Source organism: Hypanus sabinus, chromosome 3 (assembly GCF_030144855.1).
Source record: "Hypanus sabinus isolate sHypSab1 chromosome 3, sHypSab1.hap1, whole genome shotgun sequence".
Taxonomy (NCBI): domain Eukaryota; kingdom Metazoa; phylum Chordata; class Chondrichthyes; order Myliobatiformes; family Dasyatidae; genus Hypanus; species Hypanus sabinus.
Genome location: NC_082708.1, coordinates 158138723 through 158158363, shown reverse-complemented (window position 1 = coordinate 158158363; position 19641 = coordinate 158138723). Strand labels below are relative to the sequence as shown.

Genomic DNA, 19641 nt, shown 5'->3' with positions numbered 1-19641 from the left:
CACCAGAGATGCTGGTTGACCTATTGAGAATTTCCAGCATTCACTCTGTTTCAGATGTCCAGCAATTGCTGTGTTTTGCATTTCTTTCTGTTCCCATTCTTCCTCCTTTTACATATCCTCTAGACATGTCAACTGTGATCAATAAGCCTTCAGCACCCTCTCTCATCCCTCAGCACGTCACTTCTCACATTGTCTCTCTTGGTTTCCACCCTCTCGCAAACATCCCTTTTGTCTAGAGACACAAGACACTGCAGATGCTGGTATCTGCTAGAAAAACACAATGTGTCAAGCAGAAACTGTTGGAGTCAAGGAATTGTGACATTTCAGACCAATTTACCATTTCTAAATGGGAGAAGAATAACCTTTCTGATTATTACTGAGTTATCTTTTCTTTATTTGTTCTATTGTTTTTCAGGACCTGGTGCATATAAGCCTGTTCTCAGGTCAACACCCAAGATGGGTCTAATGGTATCCAGACAGCCCCGCTTTAAAGAGATCAATGTTTCCACCCCAGGTCCTGGAGACTATGAGGTAAGGGTTTTTCCATCTGTTTTGTTTAAACAAGAATGGGTTGAGCTTCTTTCACAAAAGGTAAGACTCCTGAAAACCCTATGAGCTCCAGAAACACTAGAAGGTATTAGCAACAGATTTTATGTTCTATTGCAGAGGTCTTAATGTGCAAATAGACTGGTACTTCACTGGAGAGCCAGGAGTTTGCTGCACTGTTTAAGGTGCTGCAGTAAGTAATCAAGGTTGTATCTTTCCTCTCAGGTGGATGTAGGAGATCTCCAGAATAGGCAGATTTTCCTGGTTCTCTGGCCAATACATACATCACAATGTTCAGCAGTGAAAACAAGCTTTCTGAACATTGTTGATTGAGTGGAAGAATCCATTCACTGAAGGATCTCGGCAGGTCAGGCAGTATCTTTGACGGGAAATGGACAGTTGACATTCTGTGTTGAGATCCTTCATTTGCACTGAAGCAGCAGAGGGGCAGAGAATAGCCAGCATAAAGAGATGGGAGGATGGAGTTGAGCAAGTGTGATAGGTGCATCCAGGTGAGGAGGGGTAATGGGCAGATGGAGGAAGGAAAAGTGGAGATAAAGACAGAGGCTGGGAGTTGGTAGGTGGAGAGAACATGGACCTGAAGGTGATGGAATCTGATGGGAGAGGAAGATGGAGCATGGAATCGAGTGAGGGAGGTGGAGAGGGCAGATGGGAATGGTGGGTGAGAGGACCTGTTGGGAGAAGTGTATGGTTGATGGCAAATGGAGTGGATGGAGGAAGAGAATGGACCAGGATGATGGGGAGTTTGGGTGAGTGTAGGAGGAACTGAATAGATCAAAAGGAGAGAGAAAAGGGATGGAGTGGGGTGGGGGGAGAGTTTACCAGAAATTGGAGAATTCAATGTTCGTGCTGTTGGGTTGTGGACTACCCAGGTGCTGTTCCTCTGGTTTGTGCTTAGCCTCACCATGGCAACAGAGGAGGCTCAAGACAGATTGGTCAATATAGGAACGTGGAGGGGCATGAATATGATTAGCACCAGGGAGCTCTAGGGAGCCATGATGGATAGAGTGTGGGTGCTTGGCAAAGCAGTCACCTAGTCTGCATGTGGCCTCACTCATGTAGAGGAGGCCACTTCGATAGCACTGAATGCAGTAGATAAGGTTGGAGGAGATACTCATGAATCCCTGATTCAGGGATTTTGTTATACTCAGATTGACTCTGCATTCTTATATTCTGACAGGATCTATGTGTTATGAAAGGCACTATAGAAATGATGGCATTTCCTTTGATCAGTGTAAGCTAATCAATGCCATCAGGGAATTGACTCTGGGAATTAGCCACTTGGAACAAATAAGTGTAGTTATCAACTGGGTCAAGACAATCAGCAGAGATCATTCAGTACAACACCTTCTACTAAAGAGAGATAGCATGTAGATCAAAACAACGCTCTACAGTGGCTTAGTTGTGACTTTTCTTTCAATCTTGATACAATTGTTAAACTCCCATTAATAATGAAATTCTATTCAGCTTCATGGTTCACTTAACTATATTGTGACACATTTTTGGTTGGTTTTTGTACGTACCTTTGCTCCTTGTTAACTGGGTCTATGGAATGTATATATTGGTGTGAGTGTACTGTGTGTGCCTGTTGGAGGGAATGCTTGTACTTGTAATATCACAAGAATCTATGAGTGAGTGACTGATGAACACTGAGAGGCTCTCTAAGGTGAAAGCAGTATTTATATGTTAGTGTACAGTGTGTGACTGCATTTATGTGAGTGTTTCTATACAAGGGTATCTCAGTGTAAGAGTACCTTTGTGTGGGAGAGTTTGATGGAAGAGAATATCTGTGCACGAGTGTCTGTATGAGAACTTAAATGTTTCAGCGCATTCATTTGTGAGAGTATCTTTGCAGGAGAATTTCTATGCATGAGAGTTTCTGTGTGGAAGAGTTTCCATGTTTAGGATTAATGTACATTAATTGTGGTTATTTATCTAAACATGTACATGTGGCTCTACATGCCTTTATGTGTGTGTGCCAGTGTTTCTGTGTCAATATATGTTATGTTGGTAACTGTGTGTGTGTGTGTGTGTGTGTGTGTGTGTGTGTGTGTGTGTATGTACAGTTACAGTTACTGGTCTGATGAAGACTGCAGGCAAAAGACAAGAATCATTAACAAATCATCATTATAAATTCAGCCACAACCACTGGAGAGAAGAATGGTTTTGGGTCAAGAGCTTTAGTCGATCCCATTCTTGACTGGATACTGTTTGCTTTCAGAATTTCTTCCAAGTTGGAAAAAACTTTCTTTCAAATAGAAAAAAAAACTGAAATGCATGAAGATTATTTGAGAAAATAGACATAAGATTTGCAACCGAGTTAAGTATTTTGTATTGTTTATTTTGAGGGAACTTTAATAGTTCTAACTTCTCTTCCACTGAATTGCATCAGTCTGTGCTATTTCAAATGTGATGGTTGATATAGAAATCTGGTGTTGTTAATCAATTTTTACATTTTTCTGTTCCCTACTTATAATGAGCTGATTAATTATGTTGTCCTTTTCATAATGGATTAACTGATTACTCTGTGTGCAATCTATGAATTGGTTAATCACATTATTCCTAATGAGCTGATCATTTACTCTGAGGTGATTTTAATGGATTAGGTAAAACTCTGCTCTCAATTTGTATAACAGAGTGTAATGTAGAATGAATGGGTTAATTTCTGTTCACGTGAAGGGGATACTTGTGTGGGGAGGATGAAAAAATAGCGACAGAAGAACTTGTTTGTTAGTTGCTGGAACTGTGAATATCTCTGAAAGCGCTGGCCACCAGATTTTAGATTTTCATAATGATTTTGATGATGTTCGCCTGCTTTCTGTAGAAAATTAATTCATTGCTCTGCACTGGTTGCAGTGAATTTGGTTAATTTGTCTACATGCCAAGCTTAACAAATGTGTTATCCACAGAAGTAAACTATTGCTAATGATGAAAATAGTGAAATATAGGCTCATTTGCCCAGCCAGTTGATTGCAGCCATGGTGTCTGCCAGTCGAGTCCCAATTTCCCATGCTTGGCCCATCTCCCTTTAAACCCCACACCACCCTGTAAATGAAATCTGAAATAAAAATGGAAAAGGAAGCTGGAAGTGCTGAGCAGGTCAGGTAGCATTGTGGAGAGAGAAACAGAACTCAGTGTTTCAGACCTTTCATCCAAACCAGGAAATATTAGAGAAAAATAAATTGTGAAATGGAAAAAATATTAGGGAGGGCAGAAAGGAATAAGAGGTAAGATTTGTGTAGGATAGGAATAATTGAATGAAGCTTGGAGCAAGATAAAGAATGGCGGGAATGGGAACTTGACAGACAGACCTCAGTATGTGTGGTTGGGAGACTGTAGGTCTGACACGGTGGTCAGCAGCACAGGAGCGCCGCAGGGGACCGTGCTCTCTCCGGTCCTGTTCTCCCTGTACACATCAGACTTCCAATATAACTCGGAGTCCTGCCATGTGCAGAAGTTTGCTGATGACACGGCCATAGTGGGGTGTGTCAGGAATGGTCAGGAGGAAGAGTATAGGAAACAGATACAGGACTTTGTGATATGGTGCAACTCAATCTACCTGCGTCTCAATATCACCAAGACCAAGGAGATGGTGGTGGACTTTAGGAGACCTAGGCCTCATGTGGAGCCAGTGATCATTAATGGAGAATGTGTGGAGCAAGTTAAGACCTACAAGTATCTGGGAGTGCAGTTAGACGAGAAGCTAGACTGGACTGCCAACACAGATGCCTTGTGCAGGAAAGCACAGAGTTGACTGTACTTCCTCAGAAGGCTGGCGTCATTCAACGTTTGTAGTGAGATGCTGAAGATGTTCTATTGGTCAGTTGTGGAGAGCGCCCTCTTCTTTGTGGTGGCGTGCTGGGGAGGCAGCATTAAGAAGAGAGACGCCTCACGTCTTAATAAGCTGGTAAGGAAGGTGAGCTCTGTCGTGGGCACAGAACTGGAGAGTATGACATCGGTGGCAGAGCGGAGGGCGCTGAGTAGGCTATGGTCAATCATGGAAAACCCTGAACATCCTCTGCACAGCACCATCCAGAGACAGAGAAGCAGCTTCAGCGGCAGGTTGCTGTCAATGCAATGCTTCTCAGACAGGATGAAGAGATCATTACTTCCCAACGCCATTCGGCTCTACAATTCAACCACCAGGAGCAAGGCATGTTAAAGTGCCGGGGTTAGGACTGAGCTTAAGTTACCACTCAATGTACTTTAGTAAACTATTTAAGAACTTTTTAAAAGCTATTTATTAATGGTTTTTGGGAGGGTGATTTTAGATGCATATCATATTTATACTGAGTTAAATACTGTATTTTATTAGTTTTGCTACAATAAGTGTATGGGACACTGGAAAAATGTTGAATTTCCCCTTGGGGATGAATAAAGTATCTATCTATCTATCTATCTATCGAAACTAAAGGAATCTATTCTGTATAACTGCCCTAATTAGTTTATCAACTGGATGACCTATCCATAGTTTACCCCATTACAACTCTTACCTCACCCCATCAGAAGTATCCCCTTTGTCTTAACATTTACAATGGGGTGGCACAGTAACACAGCAGTTAGTATACTGTTTTGTAGCACCAGTGATTAGGGTTCAATTCCTGCTGCTGTCTGGAAGAAGTTTGCAAGTTCTCTCCATGATCGCGTGGGTTTCAGCCAGGTGTTCCAGTTTCCTCCCATACAAAGGTGTATGGGTTAGGGTTAGTAAGTTGTGGGCATTGGGGCACTTGTGATCTGCTCCAGCACATCCTTGGACCCTGTTGGTCATTGATACAAATGATGCATTTTTGATTGAAAATGTTAAGAGAAGTTTGGATAAGTACATGAATGGGAGGGTATGGAGGGCTGTAGATCAGGTGTAGGTCGAGAGGGACGAGCCAGAACAACAATTTGGTATGGATTGGATGGATCGAAGGGCCAATTTCAGTGCTGTAGTGCTCTATAACTCTATGACTCTAACTTAAAGCTAAAGTCGTTTTCTTTTTTTCCTGTTCTGATGTATAGCCCTTGACCGGTAAGGTATTTCTGCCTCTCTTTCCCAGATGCTTTCTGTGATTACCTTGTAACAGTTCATAGGAAGTTCAGGAGAGTGATTGAGGGAATGAAATGTTAACATATGAGGAACATTTGATGGCTCTGGGTCCATACTTGTGGGAGTTTAATAGAATGGGGGAAGGGTTTCATTGAAACCTGATGAATATTGAAAGGTCTCGATAGAGTGGATGTTGAAAGGATGTTTCCTATAGTGGGGGAGTCTAGGATCAGAGGCAACAGTCTCAGAATACAAGGACATCCCTGTAGAACGGAGATGAGGAATTTCTTTAGCGAAAGGGTGGTGAATCTGTGGAATTCAATGCACAGACAGCTCTGGAGGCCAAAAGTCATTGGATATATTTAAAGCAGAGGTTAATAGGTTCTTGTTTAATAAGGGTGTCAAAGGTTATGGGGAGAAGGCAGGAGAATGGGATTGAGAGGTATAATACAGTGCCTATAACAAGTATTCACCCCCTCGTATATTTTAATGTTTTATTGTTTTACAACCTTGAATCACAATGGATTTAAGTTGTTTTTTTATGACATTGATTCATAGAAAAAGACACTCTCTTGTCAGAGTGAAAACAGATCTCTACAAAGTGATCTAAATCAATTACAAATATCAAACAAAAAATAATTGATTGCAGAAGTATTCACCCCCCACCCTTTAATATGACACACCAAATCATCAGTGGTGCAGTCAATTGGTTTTAGAAGTCACATAATTAGTTGAATGGAGATTATCATGTGCAGTCAAGGTGTTTCACTTGACTGTAGTGAAAATACACATGCATCTGGAAATTCCAACTGCTGGTGAGTCAGTATCCTGGCAAAAACTACACCCTGAAGACCAAAGAACTCACCAAACAACTCCGGAAAAAGGTTATTGAAAAGCACAAGTCAAGAGAAAGTTTCCAAGTTACTGAATATCTCTTGGAATACAGTTAATTCAATCATCAAGTAATGGAAAGAATGTAAATCTGCCTAGAGCAGTCCGTCCTCAAAAACTGAGTGACTGTGCATGAAGGGGACCAGTGAGGGAGTCCAGCATGGGACCTATGACAACTTTGTAGGAGTTAGAAGCTTCAGTGGTTGAGATGGGTGAAACTACTGTTACGAATCCCGTAACTGGAGAACTTACCAGCAAAGATAGAGAGGTCCGTTGAAGTCTGATGTCACTATTTTCAAACGTTTTATTTATAAAGGGACACAAAAGTAGAGTTAATACATACATTCAGATAGTGCACATCGTCAACACTCAATCTAAAGCACGGGTATAGTAATAATCATCATTAAGAAGTGAGCTCTGCTGTTGTCTAGGGGTTAATAGATTGTCCGTTGGAAATATAAAAGTCACTCAGAAAGTCTGCAGGCCTCAGCCCTTTGAAAATCGCTGGGTTTCACGTGGGGCGACCAAGAGAGAGAGATTGGGGAGAAGAGAAAGAACTTGCCGAGTCTTGATGAATCTTCCGTGAAATCAGGGGAGCATTGATTTCCTCTCCCCGATGTTAGTTAAAAGCGGTTTTCTGTGATTCTAGCCACAAATTCCAATCCCGGAATCTAACCCACGTGGCTTCCTTCAGAATGGCTTCCCGCTGCTGCGGGAACACTCTCTCGTGTCTTCTTGGTGCCTCTGAGGGGGCTGTCCCCCTGAGACTCTCCTTTATACTTCCTCACGGGGTTGCAGGTGTCAATCAGGTTGGGAAGATGCAATCTCTCTCTCAACCAGCCCACCTTGCCCGAGCGCTTTTCACGTGGTCTCCATGAGACAATAGTCGCTGTCGTCTTATTCTGTATCCCGGGTGGGACGTTTCTCTCTCTCTCTCTCACTTCCTGGGTCTACTGACCCCCCCCCCCCCAATGGGTGCTCTTGCGATTCTCACAAAGGAGGGGGCTGGGATCATAACACTACGCATACAGCAACTGTTGCCTGGGTGCTTTACCAGTCGCAGCTTAATGGGAGAGTGGCAAAGAGAAGGCCACCATTGAAAAAAAACTCATACGAAATCTTAGATAGAGTTCGCCAGAAGTCATGTGGGAGACTCTGAAGTCAGCTGAAAGTAGGCTCTATGGTCTGATGAAACCAAACCTGATGCAGTCTGCAAGAGAACTTCAACTTGGGAGAAGATTTGTTTTCCAGCAAGATGATGGCCCCAAGCATAAAGCCAAAGCTACACAGCAAAGGCTTAAAAACAACAAAGTTAATGTCCTGGAGTGGCCCAGTCAGAGTTCAGACCTCAATCCAATTGAGAATTTGTGGCTGGACTTGAAAAGGGCTGTTCACTCATGATCCTCATGCAATCTAACAGAGTTTGAGAAGTTTTCTAAAGAAGAATGGGGGAAAATTGCAGTGTCCAGATGTGCAAAGCTGATAGAGACCTAGCCACACAGACTCAAAGGTATAATTCTTGGCAAAGGTGCTTCCACTAAATACTGACACGAAAGGGGTGAACACTTACACAATCTATTATTTTGTATATTTATATTTGTAATTAATTTAGATCAATTTGTAGAGATCTGTTTTCACTTTGACACGGAAGTCTTTTTTAGTTGATCAGTGTCAAAAAAGCCCATTTAAACCATTGTGATTCAATGCTGTAAAACAATAAAACATGAACACTTCCAAGGAGCTGAATACTTTTTATAGACACTGTAAATCAGCCATGATGGAATGGCAGAGCAGACTCAATAGACAAATGGCTTAATTCCGCTCCAATGTCTTATGGTCTTATGCTGCCTGACCTGCTGAGTGCATTCAATGTTTTTTACTTTTCTATAAGAAACAAAGATGTAATCTAGGTATAAATGGGAGAAACAGATTTACAAAAGGGAAGTATTGTGGATGTTGGAAATGAGAAATTAAATGCAGTGTAGTCTGAAGTTGTTGAACTCTTTTGGAACCTTTTTGTTGGATGATGAAATACTGTCCCTTGACTTCATGTTGAGCTTTATTGGAATAGTGAAGGGGATTAAGGAGAGAAATATCAGGTTGGGAGTGGGACAGAGAATGATAGTGACAGATTACTGCAAAATCAGGATCACCCTATGGACTGAACAGAGATATTGTGCAGGGTGATCACCAATATTACATTGCTTTTTCTGTTGTGGCATAGTGATCACAGCAGTGAAATTAGAAGAGAAATGTATAAATATAGGAATATGCTATTTATACTAAATTAGTTAATAGATTTAGATGAACGTTTATTTTATTTATTTAGAGATACAGAATGGATTTAGGCCTTTCTGGCCTATATTCTTTAAGCTGCTTAATGACATTGCTGAAATGGGAGCTTCGAGTGATCTTGAAAAGTATTAACATTGGTTAAAATAATGCAATGCGCTTTCAACCTTTCTGCATTACTCCTCTTGGAATCATATCCTGCAAATACCTCCATTGCCCTGATCAGTACTAATGACTTGAAGTCATTAAAGTCAGCTTTGCTGCAACTGGCGTGTAGTTTTACAATCGAGAGAAAACCTTGGCTGATTCTGTGTTAACATTTGAAATATCTAACACTTATATTTCAGTACTTCTTAATTCTGCTCTTCTTAGTTTACAGTGTGGCACGGAGTTATAACTAGCACTAATGAAACTGTTTGTGGTTGCTTGAAAACAGTTATCCAGCCTCTAAAGATCTGACACATTACATTTGGCTGGTGAAATTAACTGAGTGAGATCAATAAACAGGAAATTCTAAAGACTGTAAGCATCAGCAGCAAATGTTTACATATCCCATCAGGAACTAGACAAAAACAATCAATATTTGAGCTACCATCTTGATTACTGTTTCTCTGAAAGAATCTTGTTCCACTGACATTGTCAGTTCTTTTTATCCTTTGACCAACTTATAATGTGCTTAGGGATGTCAAACAATATTGTCAAACTGTGCACTGTGTGTCACAGTGATGCTTTATCCAAAGTGTGTATAGGCCTAGTCAGCTTAATCTATGGTCCCAGTGCAAACCAACGTCAATCTGGTGATCCCTTCTTGTGTTCCTTTTTTTACAATTACATCTTTCCTCAGACTGAGATATTAGATCTGTGCACATTATTCCCACACAGTCTACCAGGACCTTTTAATTTTACACTTAAATTCTCTTGCAATGAAGGCAAACTATAATTTGCCTTCCTAATTGCTATTGTAAAACACCACAGGCAATCTGTACACAAGCTTCTGGAAGCAAATCTGTTCTAGCAATATAGCTTGAGGGATACAGTGTATGTAAGCTTGGAAACTAGGGAGAACCCAAGCTCCTTTGTGACTCCCTTGCCCATTCTTTCCTCCCCACTGATCTCCCTCCTGGCACTTATCCTTGCAAGCAGAACAAGTACTACACTTTCCCCTACACCTTCTCCCTCACTACCATTCAATGCCCCAAACAGTCCTTCCAGGTGAGGTGACACTTCACCTGTGAGTCTGTTGGGGGTCATACACTGTGTCTGGCACTTTCGGTATAGCCTCCTGTATATCAGTGAGACCCGATGTAGATTGGGAGACCGCTTCGCCGGGCACCTACCAGAAGAAGCGGGATCTCCCAGTGGTCCCCCATTTTAATTCCACTTCCTATTCCCATTCTGATATGTTAGTCCACCTCTACTGTTGCTATGAGGCCGCAAACACCTTGTATTCCGTCTGGGCAGCCTCCAACCTGATGGCATGAACATTGATTTCTCAAATTTCTGGATATGCCCCCCGCCCCCCAACTCCCCTTCACCATTCATCATCCCCTTTTCCCTCTCTCACCTTATCATCTTGTCTGACCATCACCTCCCTCTGGTGCTCCTCTCCCTTTTCTTTCTTTCATTGTCTTCTGTTCTCTCCTATTAGGTTCCTCCTTCTCCAGCCCTGTATCTCTTTCTTCATCAACTTCCCAGCTCTTTACTTCACCCTTCCCCCTCCCAGTTTCACCTATCACCTTGTGTTTCTCTCTCCCATTCTCCCACCTTTTAAATCTACTCCTCATTTTTTCTCCAGTCCTGCCAAAGGGTTGCAGCCCAAAATGTCGACTGTACTCTTTTCCATAGATGCTGCCTGGCCTGCTGAGTTTCTCCAGCATTTTGTGTGAGTTGCTTGAATTTCCAGCTTCTGTGGATTTTCTCTTGTTAGTGATTGGAGAACTCAGTACTGTTTGGAACACTGCTTTGGAATTGTTGCATCTACACTAATGAATAGGGGAGGGCCTTGGTTAAATCGGTATTTGGTTTATTATTATTACATATACTGAGATACAGTGAAAAGCTTTGTTTTGCATGCTATCCATACAGATCATCCCAAATAAAAGTGCATCAAGGTAGTACAAAGTGTAAAAAGCAGAATGCAGAAGGTAGTGTTCAGAATCAGAATCAGGCTTAATAACACCAATATATGCCACAATAGCTGTTGTTTCTGCTGCAGTAGTACATTGCAATAAAAACTGTAAATTACAGTAAATAGTTAACTTAAATAAGTAGTGCAAAAAAAAGTAATGAGGTAGTCCTCATGGGTTCAGTGTCCATTCAGAAATTTGATGGTAGAGGGGAAAAAGCTGTTCCTGAATCACTGAATGCACGCCTTCACACTCTTGTAAACCCTTCCTAATGGTAGCAGTGAGAAGAAGGCATGACGTGGGTGATGGGGGTCCCCTAATGTTGGATACTGCCTTTTGAGGCACCGCTTTTTGAAAATGTCCTGGATGCTGCAGAGGCTAGTGCCCGTGATGGAGCTGACTGAGTTCACTACTTCCTGCAGCCATCCTCCTTCCCCCATACCAGATGGTAATGCAGTCAGTCACAATGGTCTCCATGGTACATCTGTAGACCTTTGGAGGCAAATCAAATCTCCTCAAAGTCCAATGAAATATAGCCACTTTTGAGCCTTCTTTGTAACTGTGTTGACATGTTGGGTCCAGGATAAATCCTCAGGGGTGTCAGCACCAAAGAACTTGAAGTTACTCACTCTTTCCACTTCTGATCCCTCAATGAGGATTGGTGTGTGTTCTTTCATCTTACCCTTTCTAAAGTCCACAATCAATTCTTTGGTTTTACTAACAATGAGTGCAAGGTTGTTGCTGCAGCATCACTCAGTCAGCTGAGCGCTTCTCTCCTGTATGCCTTCTCGTCACCGTCTGAAATTCTGCCAACAATAGTCAGCAAATTTGTAGATGGCATTTGAGCCACGCGGTCATGGGTGTAGAGAGAGTAGAGCAGTGGGCTAAGCACACATCATTGAAGTGCACCAGTGTTACAGTTACAGGAAGAAAATAAACAGTACAGGCATTGATGAGATAGGTTGGGATATCAAGATAGATTAGAGGTTTGCTATTGCTGCTCTGAGGATTTTAAACTAGAGTTGCAAGGGGATGGGAACCAGAATGCTGTGGTAGTAGTGGAGGGGTTGTGGGAAAAGTAGGCATGGGGGACTAATGTTCTGAATTACACCTATTACAATGCAAGGAGCATTGTAGTTCAGGCAGATGAGCTTAGAATATGGATCAGCATGTGGTATTATCACCCTAGCCATTAGTGAGCCTTCGTTGAAGGAGGGCAGTAATGGCAGCTACTGTTCTTGGGTTCCATTGCTTTAGAGAAGGTACAATGAGAGATACTAGAGGTGGCATTACTCATCAGGGAAAATATCATAGCGGTGCTCAGGGAGGACATACTGGCGGGCTCGTCTATTGTGCCTATATGGGTGGAACTGAGGAACAGAAATGGATGACCACGTTAATGAAATTTTATTATAGACCTCCCAATCATCAGCAGAATTTAGAGGAGCAAATTTTGTTGAGAGATAGCAGATAGCTGCAAGAAAGATGAGTTGTAATAGTAGGTGATTTTATTGTTCCATATATTGACTGGAACTCCCATTCCCAGTAAAAGGACTGAATGGGATAGAGTTTGTCAAATGGGTTCAGTCAACAAATGTATAAAAGTCCCAACCATAGAGATTATGATACTGGCTGTCCTATTAAGGAATGAGGCAGAGCGGGTGACCCAAGTAGTGTGTAGAGATTACTTTGGATCTAGTAATCATTATTCCATTAGTTTCAAGATGATAATGGAGAAAGATAGGACTGGTTCTTGGGTAGAGATTCCAAATTGCAGAAAAGGCAATTTTGATGGCATTGGAAAAGATTTGGCAGGTGTGGATTGGGATAGGTTGTTTTCAGGCAAAGGGATACTTGGTAAGTGGGAGTCCTTCAAAAGTGAAACATTGTGAGAACAGACTTTGTATGCTCCTGTTAGAATAAAAGGCAAGCATTTAGGGAATCTTGCTTTTTGTGAGATGTTGAGACCCTGGTTTAGAAGAAAGAAGTGCATAGCAGGTGGAGGCAGTAAGAAACAAATGAGTTACTTGAAGAGTATCAGAAATGCAAGGGAGCACTTAACATGAAAGATATAAGGTGGCATTAGGTTGCTTGGGCAGAAAAGATGACGGAGAATCCCAAGGGCATCCGCAGGATATTGGAACAAAAGGTAGCAAGGAATAAAATTGGTTCACTTGAAAATCAATATGGTGATCTACGTATGGAGCTGAAGGAGATGGGAGACATCGTACATGGAATTTTTACATTTGGATTTACGTGGCGGATGGACTGTAGAGATTAGGTAAAACAGAAGTGGGGTTGTGGAGCATATCCACATTACAGAACAGAAGTTGCTGTCTTGAGGGAAATTAGGATGAAAAAGTCCCCAGGGCCTGACAAGTTGTCCCCTTGGACCTTGTAGGAAGTTAGTGTATAAATTGTGGGAGCTCTGGGAGAAGTGTTTTGAACATCCTGAGCCCTGGGTGTGGTGCTGGTTAGCTAATAGAACATAGAACAGTACAGTACAGGAACAGGCTGTTCAGTGCGCAGTGTTGTGATGAGCCAATTAAATTTGTAATCAAATAGACAACCAAACTAATCACTTCTGTCCATATCCCTCCATTTTCCTCACATTAATGTTCCTATGTAAACATCTGTTAAAAGTTCCTAATGTATCTGCCTCCCCAGGCACCCACCATTGTGTGTGTGTAAAAAAAACTTGGCCCTCACATTGATTGTTAAAATTACCTCCTCATCTTAAAGATAGGTAGGTACTGTACCTAGATAGATACTTTATTGATCCCAAAGGAAATTATGGTGTCACACTAGCATTACAGTGCACAGAAAAATGAATATACAGATATTAGAAAAGAAGTAAGAAAGAATAAAAAAATAAGATACCCTAAACAGTCTAACAGGAGAGGGGGGCCATCCCTTCCCTGGCTACAGGTTGACTCATTATAGAGCCTAAAGGCTGAGGGTAAGAATGACCTCATATAGTGCTCTTTGGAGCAGCACCGTTGTCTTGATCTATAACTAAAAGTGCTCCTCTGTTCAGCCAAGGTGGCATGTGGAGGGTGAAAGACATTAACTCGAATTGCCAGGATTTTCTGTAGAGTCCTTGTTCACTCCCGCCAATGGGTTGAGGCAGTTTTCAGAGTCCTACCAGGGTCATTGAGACCTCTTCTGGGCAGGTGTGACCAGTAGAAAAGGGATGAGTTGCACTTAAATCCTTGCTGACTGGTTTTCTAGAACTGTTTGGAGTGGTTTAAACTAATATGGCAGGTGGATGGGAACCAGCATGATAGAGCCTGCAGGCTTACAAATAGTGAATGTAATATGTAAGGAAGGACAAGCCAATGATTGGTGCCAAATACAGACAGAGCAAAGAGCTCAGTTGTATCACAGAGGGAAAATTCATCAGGGTGAAGAACACATGACTGAAGGTGCTGAATTTAAATGCAGGTAGCATTCGGAATAAGGTGAACAAACTCGTGGTGCAATTAGAGATTGGTCAATATGACGTTGTGGGCATCACTGAGTCATGGCTGAAAGAAGACCATAGTTGGGAGTTTTGCGTCAAAGGATGTACTTTATATCAAAAGGGCAGCCAGGAAGACATAGGCAGTGGTGTGGCTCTATTGGTAAAGATGGAATTACATCTTTAGAAAGAGGTGCATAGGGTCAGAGAACGTCAAATCTTTGTGGGTGGAGCTAAGAACCTGCAAGAATAAAAGAAAACCATTATGATAATCATATTTAGGCCTGCAAATAGTAGCCAAGATGTGGGGTTGAAATTGCAAAGGGAGCTGGAAACAGCATGTGATTAGGGTAATGTCACAATTGTAATGGGGAACTTCAATATGCAGGGGAATTGGGAAGATCAGGTTGGTGTTGGATCACAAGAGAGGGAATGAGTTGCATGCCTATGAGATGGCTTTTTAGAGCAGCTTGTGCATGCAGACTGTTGTGTAATAACCCAGATTTTACTAGTCAGCTTAACGTAAAGGAACACTTAGGAGGTAGTGATCATAATATGATTGAATTCATACTGCAATTTATCCTTACCTATAGCTACCTGAAAACTTAAGGAGTTGTAACTGATCACTTGCTGAAAGGTCCATCATTGGTCCAGGCTCATCACCCAACACCAGAGCCAGTGCAGCTACTCCACTTGTTGAATTATTACATGTAGATTTGAAAAACCATCCTGGGTGCACCTAACAACCTCTACCCCATCTAATCTACTTGCATGAAGAAGGTCCCAGTTTATATAAAGGAAGTTGAAGTCTCCTATGCCAACAGCCCTATTGCTTTTGTACCTTTCTTTAATCTGGCTGGATATCTTTTCGTCAGTATCCCTGTGGTTATTGGGGGTCTGTAGTACAATCCTATCGGGGAGGTTGCACTTTATGGACAAGCCTTCCACTATGTCTTCTCTGAGTACAGCTGTGATATTGTTCCTGATTAGTAGTGCAATTCTCCCCCTTTTACCTTCTTTCTATCTTTTCTAAAACATCAAAACCCTGGGACATTAAGCACCCATTTGTGTCCCTCTCTCAACCAAGTCTCTGCGATGGCCACAGTGTCATAGGTCCACGTGATCCATGCTCTAAGTTCATCACCTTTGTCCATAATACGCCTGGCATTAAAATTCACACATCTCAAACTATCCATACTATCATATCTAATACTTTGCTCCTGCCTGTTTTACTGGTCACTGCCATCTACTTTCCTCTGCATCCCTTCACTTTCTGACCTGGTGCACTGGTTCTCATCTCTCTGCCTCATATTGTTCTATTGTTTGAGAAAGGTTCTAAAAATAAGCTGGAAAATTTTAGGCTGGTGAGCTTGACATCAGTAGTGAGTAAATTATTAGAAGTTTTTCTAAGGGATAGGATATATAAGTATTTGGAAAGACAAGTCCTGATTAGGAGTAAATAACAAAATGTTGTGTAGGAAGACCATGTATAATCAATTTTATCCAGTTTTTTTGATGTGATTTCCAGGAAAGTTAATGAAGGCAAGGCAGTAGATGTCTACATGTTTGACAAGGTCCCACATGAAAGGTCAGTCAGGAAGGTTCAGTCGCTTGTAACTCAAGGTGAGGTAGTGGAGAAAGTGGTAGTAGATGGTTGCCTCTCAGACTGGAGGCATGTGACTACTGGTGTTTTGCAGGGTTTGAAGCTGGGTTCATTGTTGTTTGTCATCTATATTGGATGGTAATATGGTAAACTGGATCATGAAATTTGTGGATGACCCCAAGACTGGAAGGTTATCAAAGCTTACAGCAGGATCTGGACCAGCTGGAAAAATGGGCTGAAAGATAGCAGATGGGATTTAATGCGGATGAGTTTGAGGTGTTACACTTTGTTGGGACAAACCAGGATAGGACTTACATAATGAATGGTAGCGTAGTAGAACAAAGAGATCTGAGAATACAGATCTATTATTCCTTGACAGTGGCATCACAGGTAGATAGGGTCATAAAGAAAGCTGTAAGTCAGAATATTGAGTACAAGAGTTGGGATGTTATGTGGAAGCTGTATTATACGTTGGTGAGGACAAATTTGCAATATTAAATGCAGTTCTGATTAAGTACTTACAGGAAAGATATCAATAAGATTGAAAAAATGCAGAAAATATGCAAGGATGTTCCCAGGACTTAAGGACCTGATTCATCAGGAAAAATTGAATAGGTTAGGATTTTATTCCTTGGAGCATTGGAGAATGAGGAGAGTCTTGATACAGGTATACAAAATTATGAGGGGTGTAGATAGGCTTTTATCTACTGAGGTTGCATGAGACTAGAACTAGTCATAGGTTAAGGGTGAAAGGTGAACCACTTAAAGGGAATCTGAGGGGGACCCACTTTACTCAGATGGTGGTGCGAGTGTGGAACGAACTACCAGCAGAAGTGGGGGATGTGGCTTATTTTGCAATATTTAAGAGAAGTTTGGATAAGTACAGTACATGAGTGGGAGGGTGTAGAGGGTTACAGTCCAGGTGTGGTTTGATGGGATTAGGCAGGATAACAGTTCGACCTGGACTAGATGGGCCACAGGGCCTTTTCTGTGCTGTAATGCTCTATGACTATAACTCTATCACAAATCCATCTTTATCATAGAAAGGTTTGTTCAAGAGTCTTAATACTGTGGGACTGAAGGTGTCCATGAGCCTAGTGGTACGAGTATCACCTGTGACATTCCCTCAGTACTGTACTTAATTTCTGAGGTCAAATCCATGGATTTGTAGAGTGGAGGGTGTGAGACCTACAGAGTCTATAACCTGGGAAACAGGGAAAAATGCCAGAGTATAAAGCCTTTTCTACATTCAGCAACCAGTTACCATAATTACACACCTTTCCACCCTGTCTGTGAAGTCATTTAATAGAGTATATTCTTACAAGAAAAAGGGGAACATCCGTTCAAACAAGTCGTAGTCAAGGTGCCTTTTGAAAGGACAGACAGATAGTCAACATCCCCTTGTTGGATCTACTGTCAATGTGTGCCTTTGCTGAGATAGTGATCATTAAAGGGGAGGGGGAGCAGATTTCTCCTCAACTACATTCCAGCAAGATAAATGTACACATTCTCTCTCACATTTCTTTCTTTCTCTCTCTCTTCCCCCCCCTCTCTCTCTTCCCCCCTCTCTCTCTCTTCCCCCCTCTCTCTCTCTTCCCCCCTCTCTCTCTCTTCCCCCCTCTCTCTCTCCCTCCCTCTCTCCCTCTCTCTCTCTCCCTCCCTCTTACATCTCTCTCTCTCTCTCTTACATCTCTCCCATGTCATGACAGTGACAATCCTGTAATTGGCATGGCATCTTGACAAGAGAACCTGTTATGAAATTTCTTGTCTCCCACTTTTGAAGCTGTCCCTTGCTTGCCATTTAAACTGCATGTGGCTATTAAGTATGTCAGCACATCTGTCTCTCTGTCCAAATTCATATTGTCTGAGCCTCGACATGAAAGTGACACAGTAGGCACTGATGGTTGGTGACATCAGAAAGGTTACTTCAGTATTGAGGAACCTGTGTGGCTTGAGGTGAGTTAGTAAGGATGGGTGTTAATCCTAAAGAAATGGGAACAGCTGGCTATCAGTTGGTTAACTATTTTAAAACAAGAGCAGATTTTGAACAGCCACACACTAAATTGTTGGCAGGAATTTAAATTTGTGGGGTTTTTGAGGGGTTCTTGAAATATATACATGAAACACACATGCTTGTTATTAGTTGGTGGTTGGAGGGACGGAGCTCCTGTTCCTCCTGCTGCTCTCCACCCTTCACCACTCTGCATCCCCCTGTTATCATGATTTTATAAATGGGATTAAAAGTTACCCTATCAAAATCAATTTATTATGCAATGCAGTGACATATCATAGGAATAAAAGACGAAACATTCTGAAAGATATGTCTGCTGCTAATGACATAAAATGTACAGCACAGAGGCTACCTGGTTCAACTAGTCAGTGTTACTATTCCACACAACTCTTCCCTCTTCATAGGAAACCAACTAGATTATCTTTCTGTTCCCATCTCCTTTTGTGCTCATTCCCTCAAATGCATTCATACAGCGTCCCTTTGGTAACAAATCTGTATTTTCAGCACTCTCTGAGCGATGGTGGTTCCTCTGAAATCCTTACTGAACTTGGCAATGGCTATCTTACGTTTTTGCTTCCTAGTTCTGACCTCGCTCACAAATGGCAGCTATTAAAGCTCAGGTGACCAGCTGTATTGTGAATGAGTTCAGAGAACATGGTTTGAATACTCTCTATTTTGGTCTAAAGCCTATTTGAATTATATGTACAGGATATTATGGTTGAAAGAGGTATTGGGAGCCTCTGATATACCTTTAATTTACACTAAAGGCTGATATTAAGCTAAAGTGCCTTTATTGATCCATTTCAGGAATTTGTATTAATTAAGTCTGCTAGCAATGATCACTATTGCACTTTATAGCAACAAGCAATGTAGTACTGCTTTTTACTGCTTAATGCATGGGTTCAGATATATTTTATTAAATTTTTGAAAAGTAGAAGTTGACAAATTAATCGTCCTTATTGTATGTTATCACACCTGGCCTTTGTTTGGGACTTCTGTGCAGTCTTCATTTGTTATAAAACTGTTGGTTTTTAAAAATACTTCCAAAACGCTGATTAAAATAAAAGTCCTGGGGTTAATTTGTCCTGGTGCTTTGTTCAGGGTGTCAGATGTGGGAATCCTGGGAGACCTCCAGCCTCCCTGACGGCCACATCTGCGCCAGGGGCACAGAGATGCAGCTCCTCAGAGACCGTGTTAGGGATCTGAAGCTGCAGCTTGATGACCTACTGCTTATTAGGGAAAGTGAAGAGGTGATAGACTGGAGCTACAGAGAGGTAGTCATCCCTAGGCTGCAGGGGTCAGAAAACTGGGTGACTGTCAGGAGAGGGAAGGGAAATGCACGGATAGTGGAGAGCACCCTTGTGGCTGCCCCCCTCAGCAACAAGTATATCGCTTTGGATGCTGTTGAGGGGGATGACTTGACAGGGGACGGCCACGTGACCGGGTCTCTGGCACTGAGCCTGGCGCTGTTGTGCAGGAAGGAAGGAGGGAGAAGAGGAATGTGGTAGTCATAGGGGATTCCATAGTCAGGTGAACAGACTGGAGATTCTGTGAGCCTGATAGAGATACCCGCATGGTGTGTTGCCTCCCAGGTGCCAGAGTACGGGATGTTTCGGATCGGGTCCAGAATATTCTGAAGGGAGAGGGTGAGCAGCTAGC

General features: G+C 42.1%; 1 protein-coding gene across 2 annotated transcripts in view; it reads left to right on the top strand.

The window, feature by feature from the left end:
• stpg2 (sperm-tail PG-rich repeat containing 2) overlaps positions 1-19641 on the top strand; it is a 591496-nt gene that overhangs the window by 454463 nt on the left and 117392 nt on the right. For both annotated transcript variants that reach the window (XM_059965434.1, XM_059965433.1), the window contains exon 12: positions 416-531. In XM_059965434.1, coding sequence (XP_059821417.1) covers positions 416-531 — 116 coding nt within the window. The remainder of the gene's footprint in view (positions 1-415; positions 532-19641) is intronic.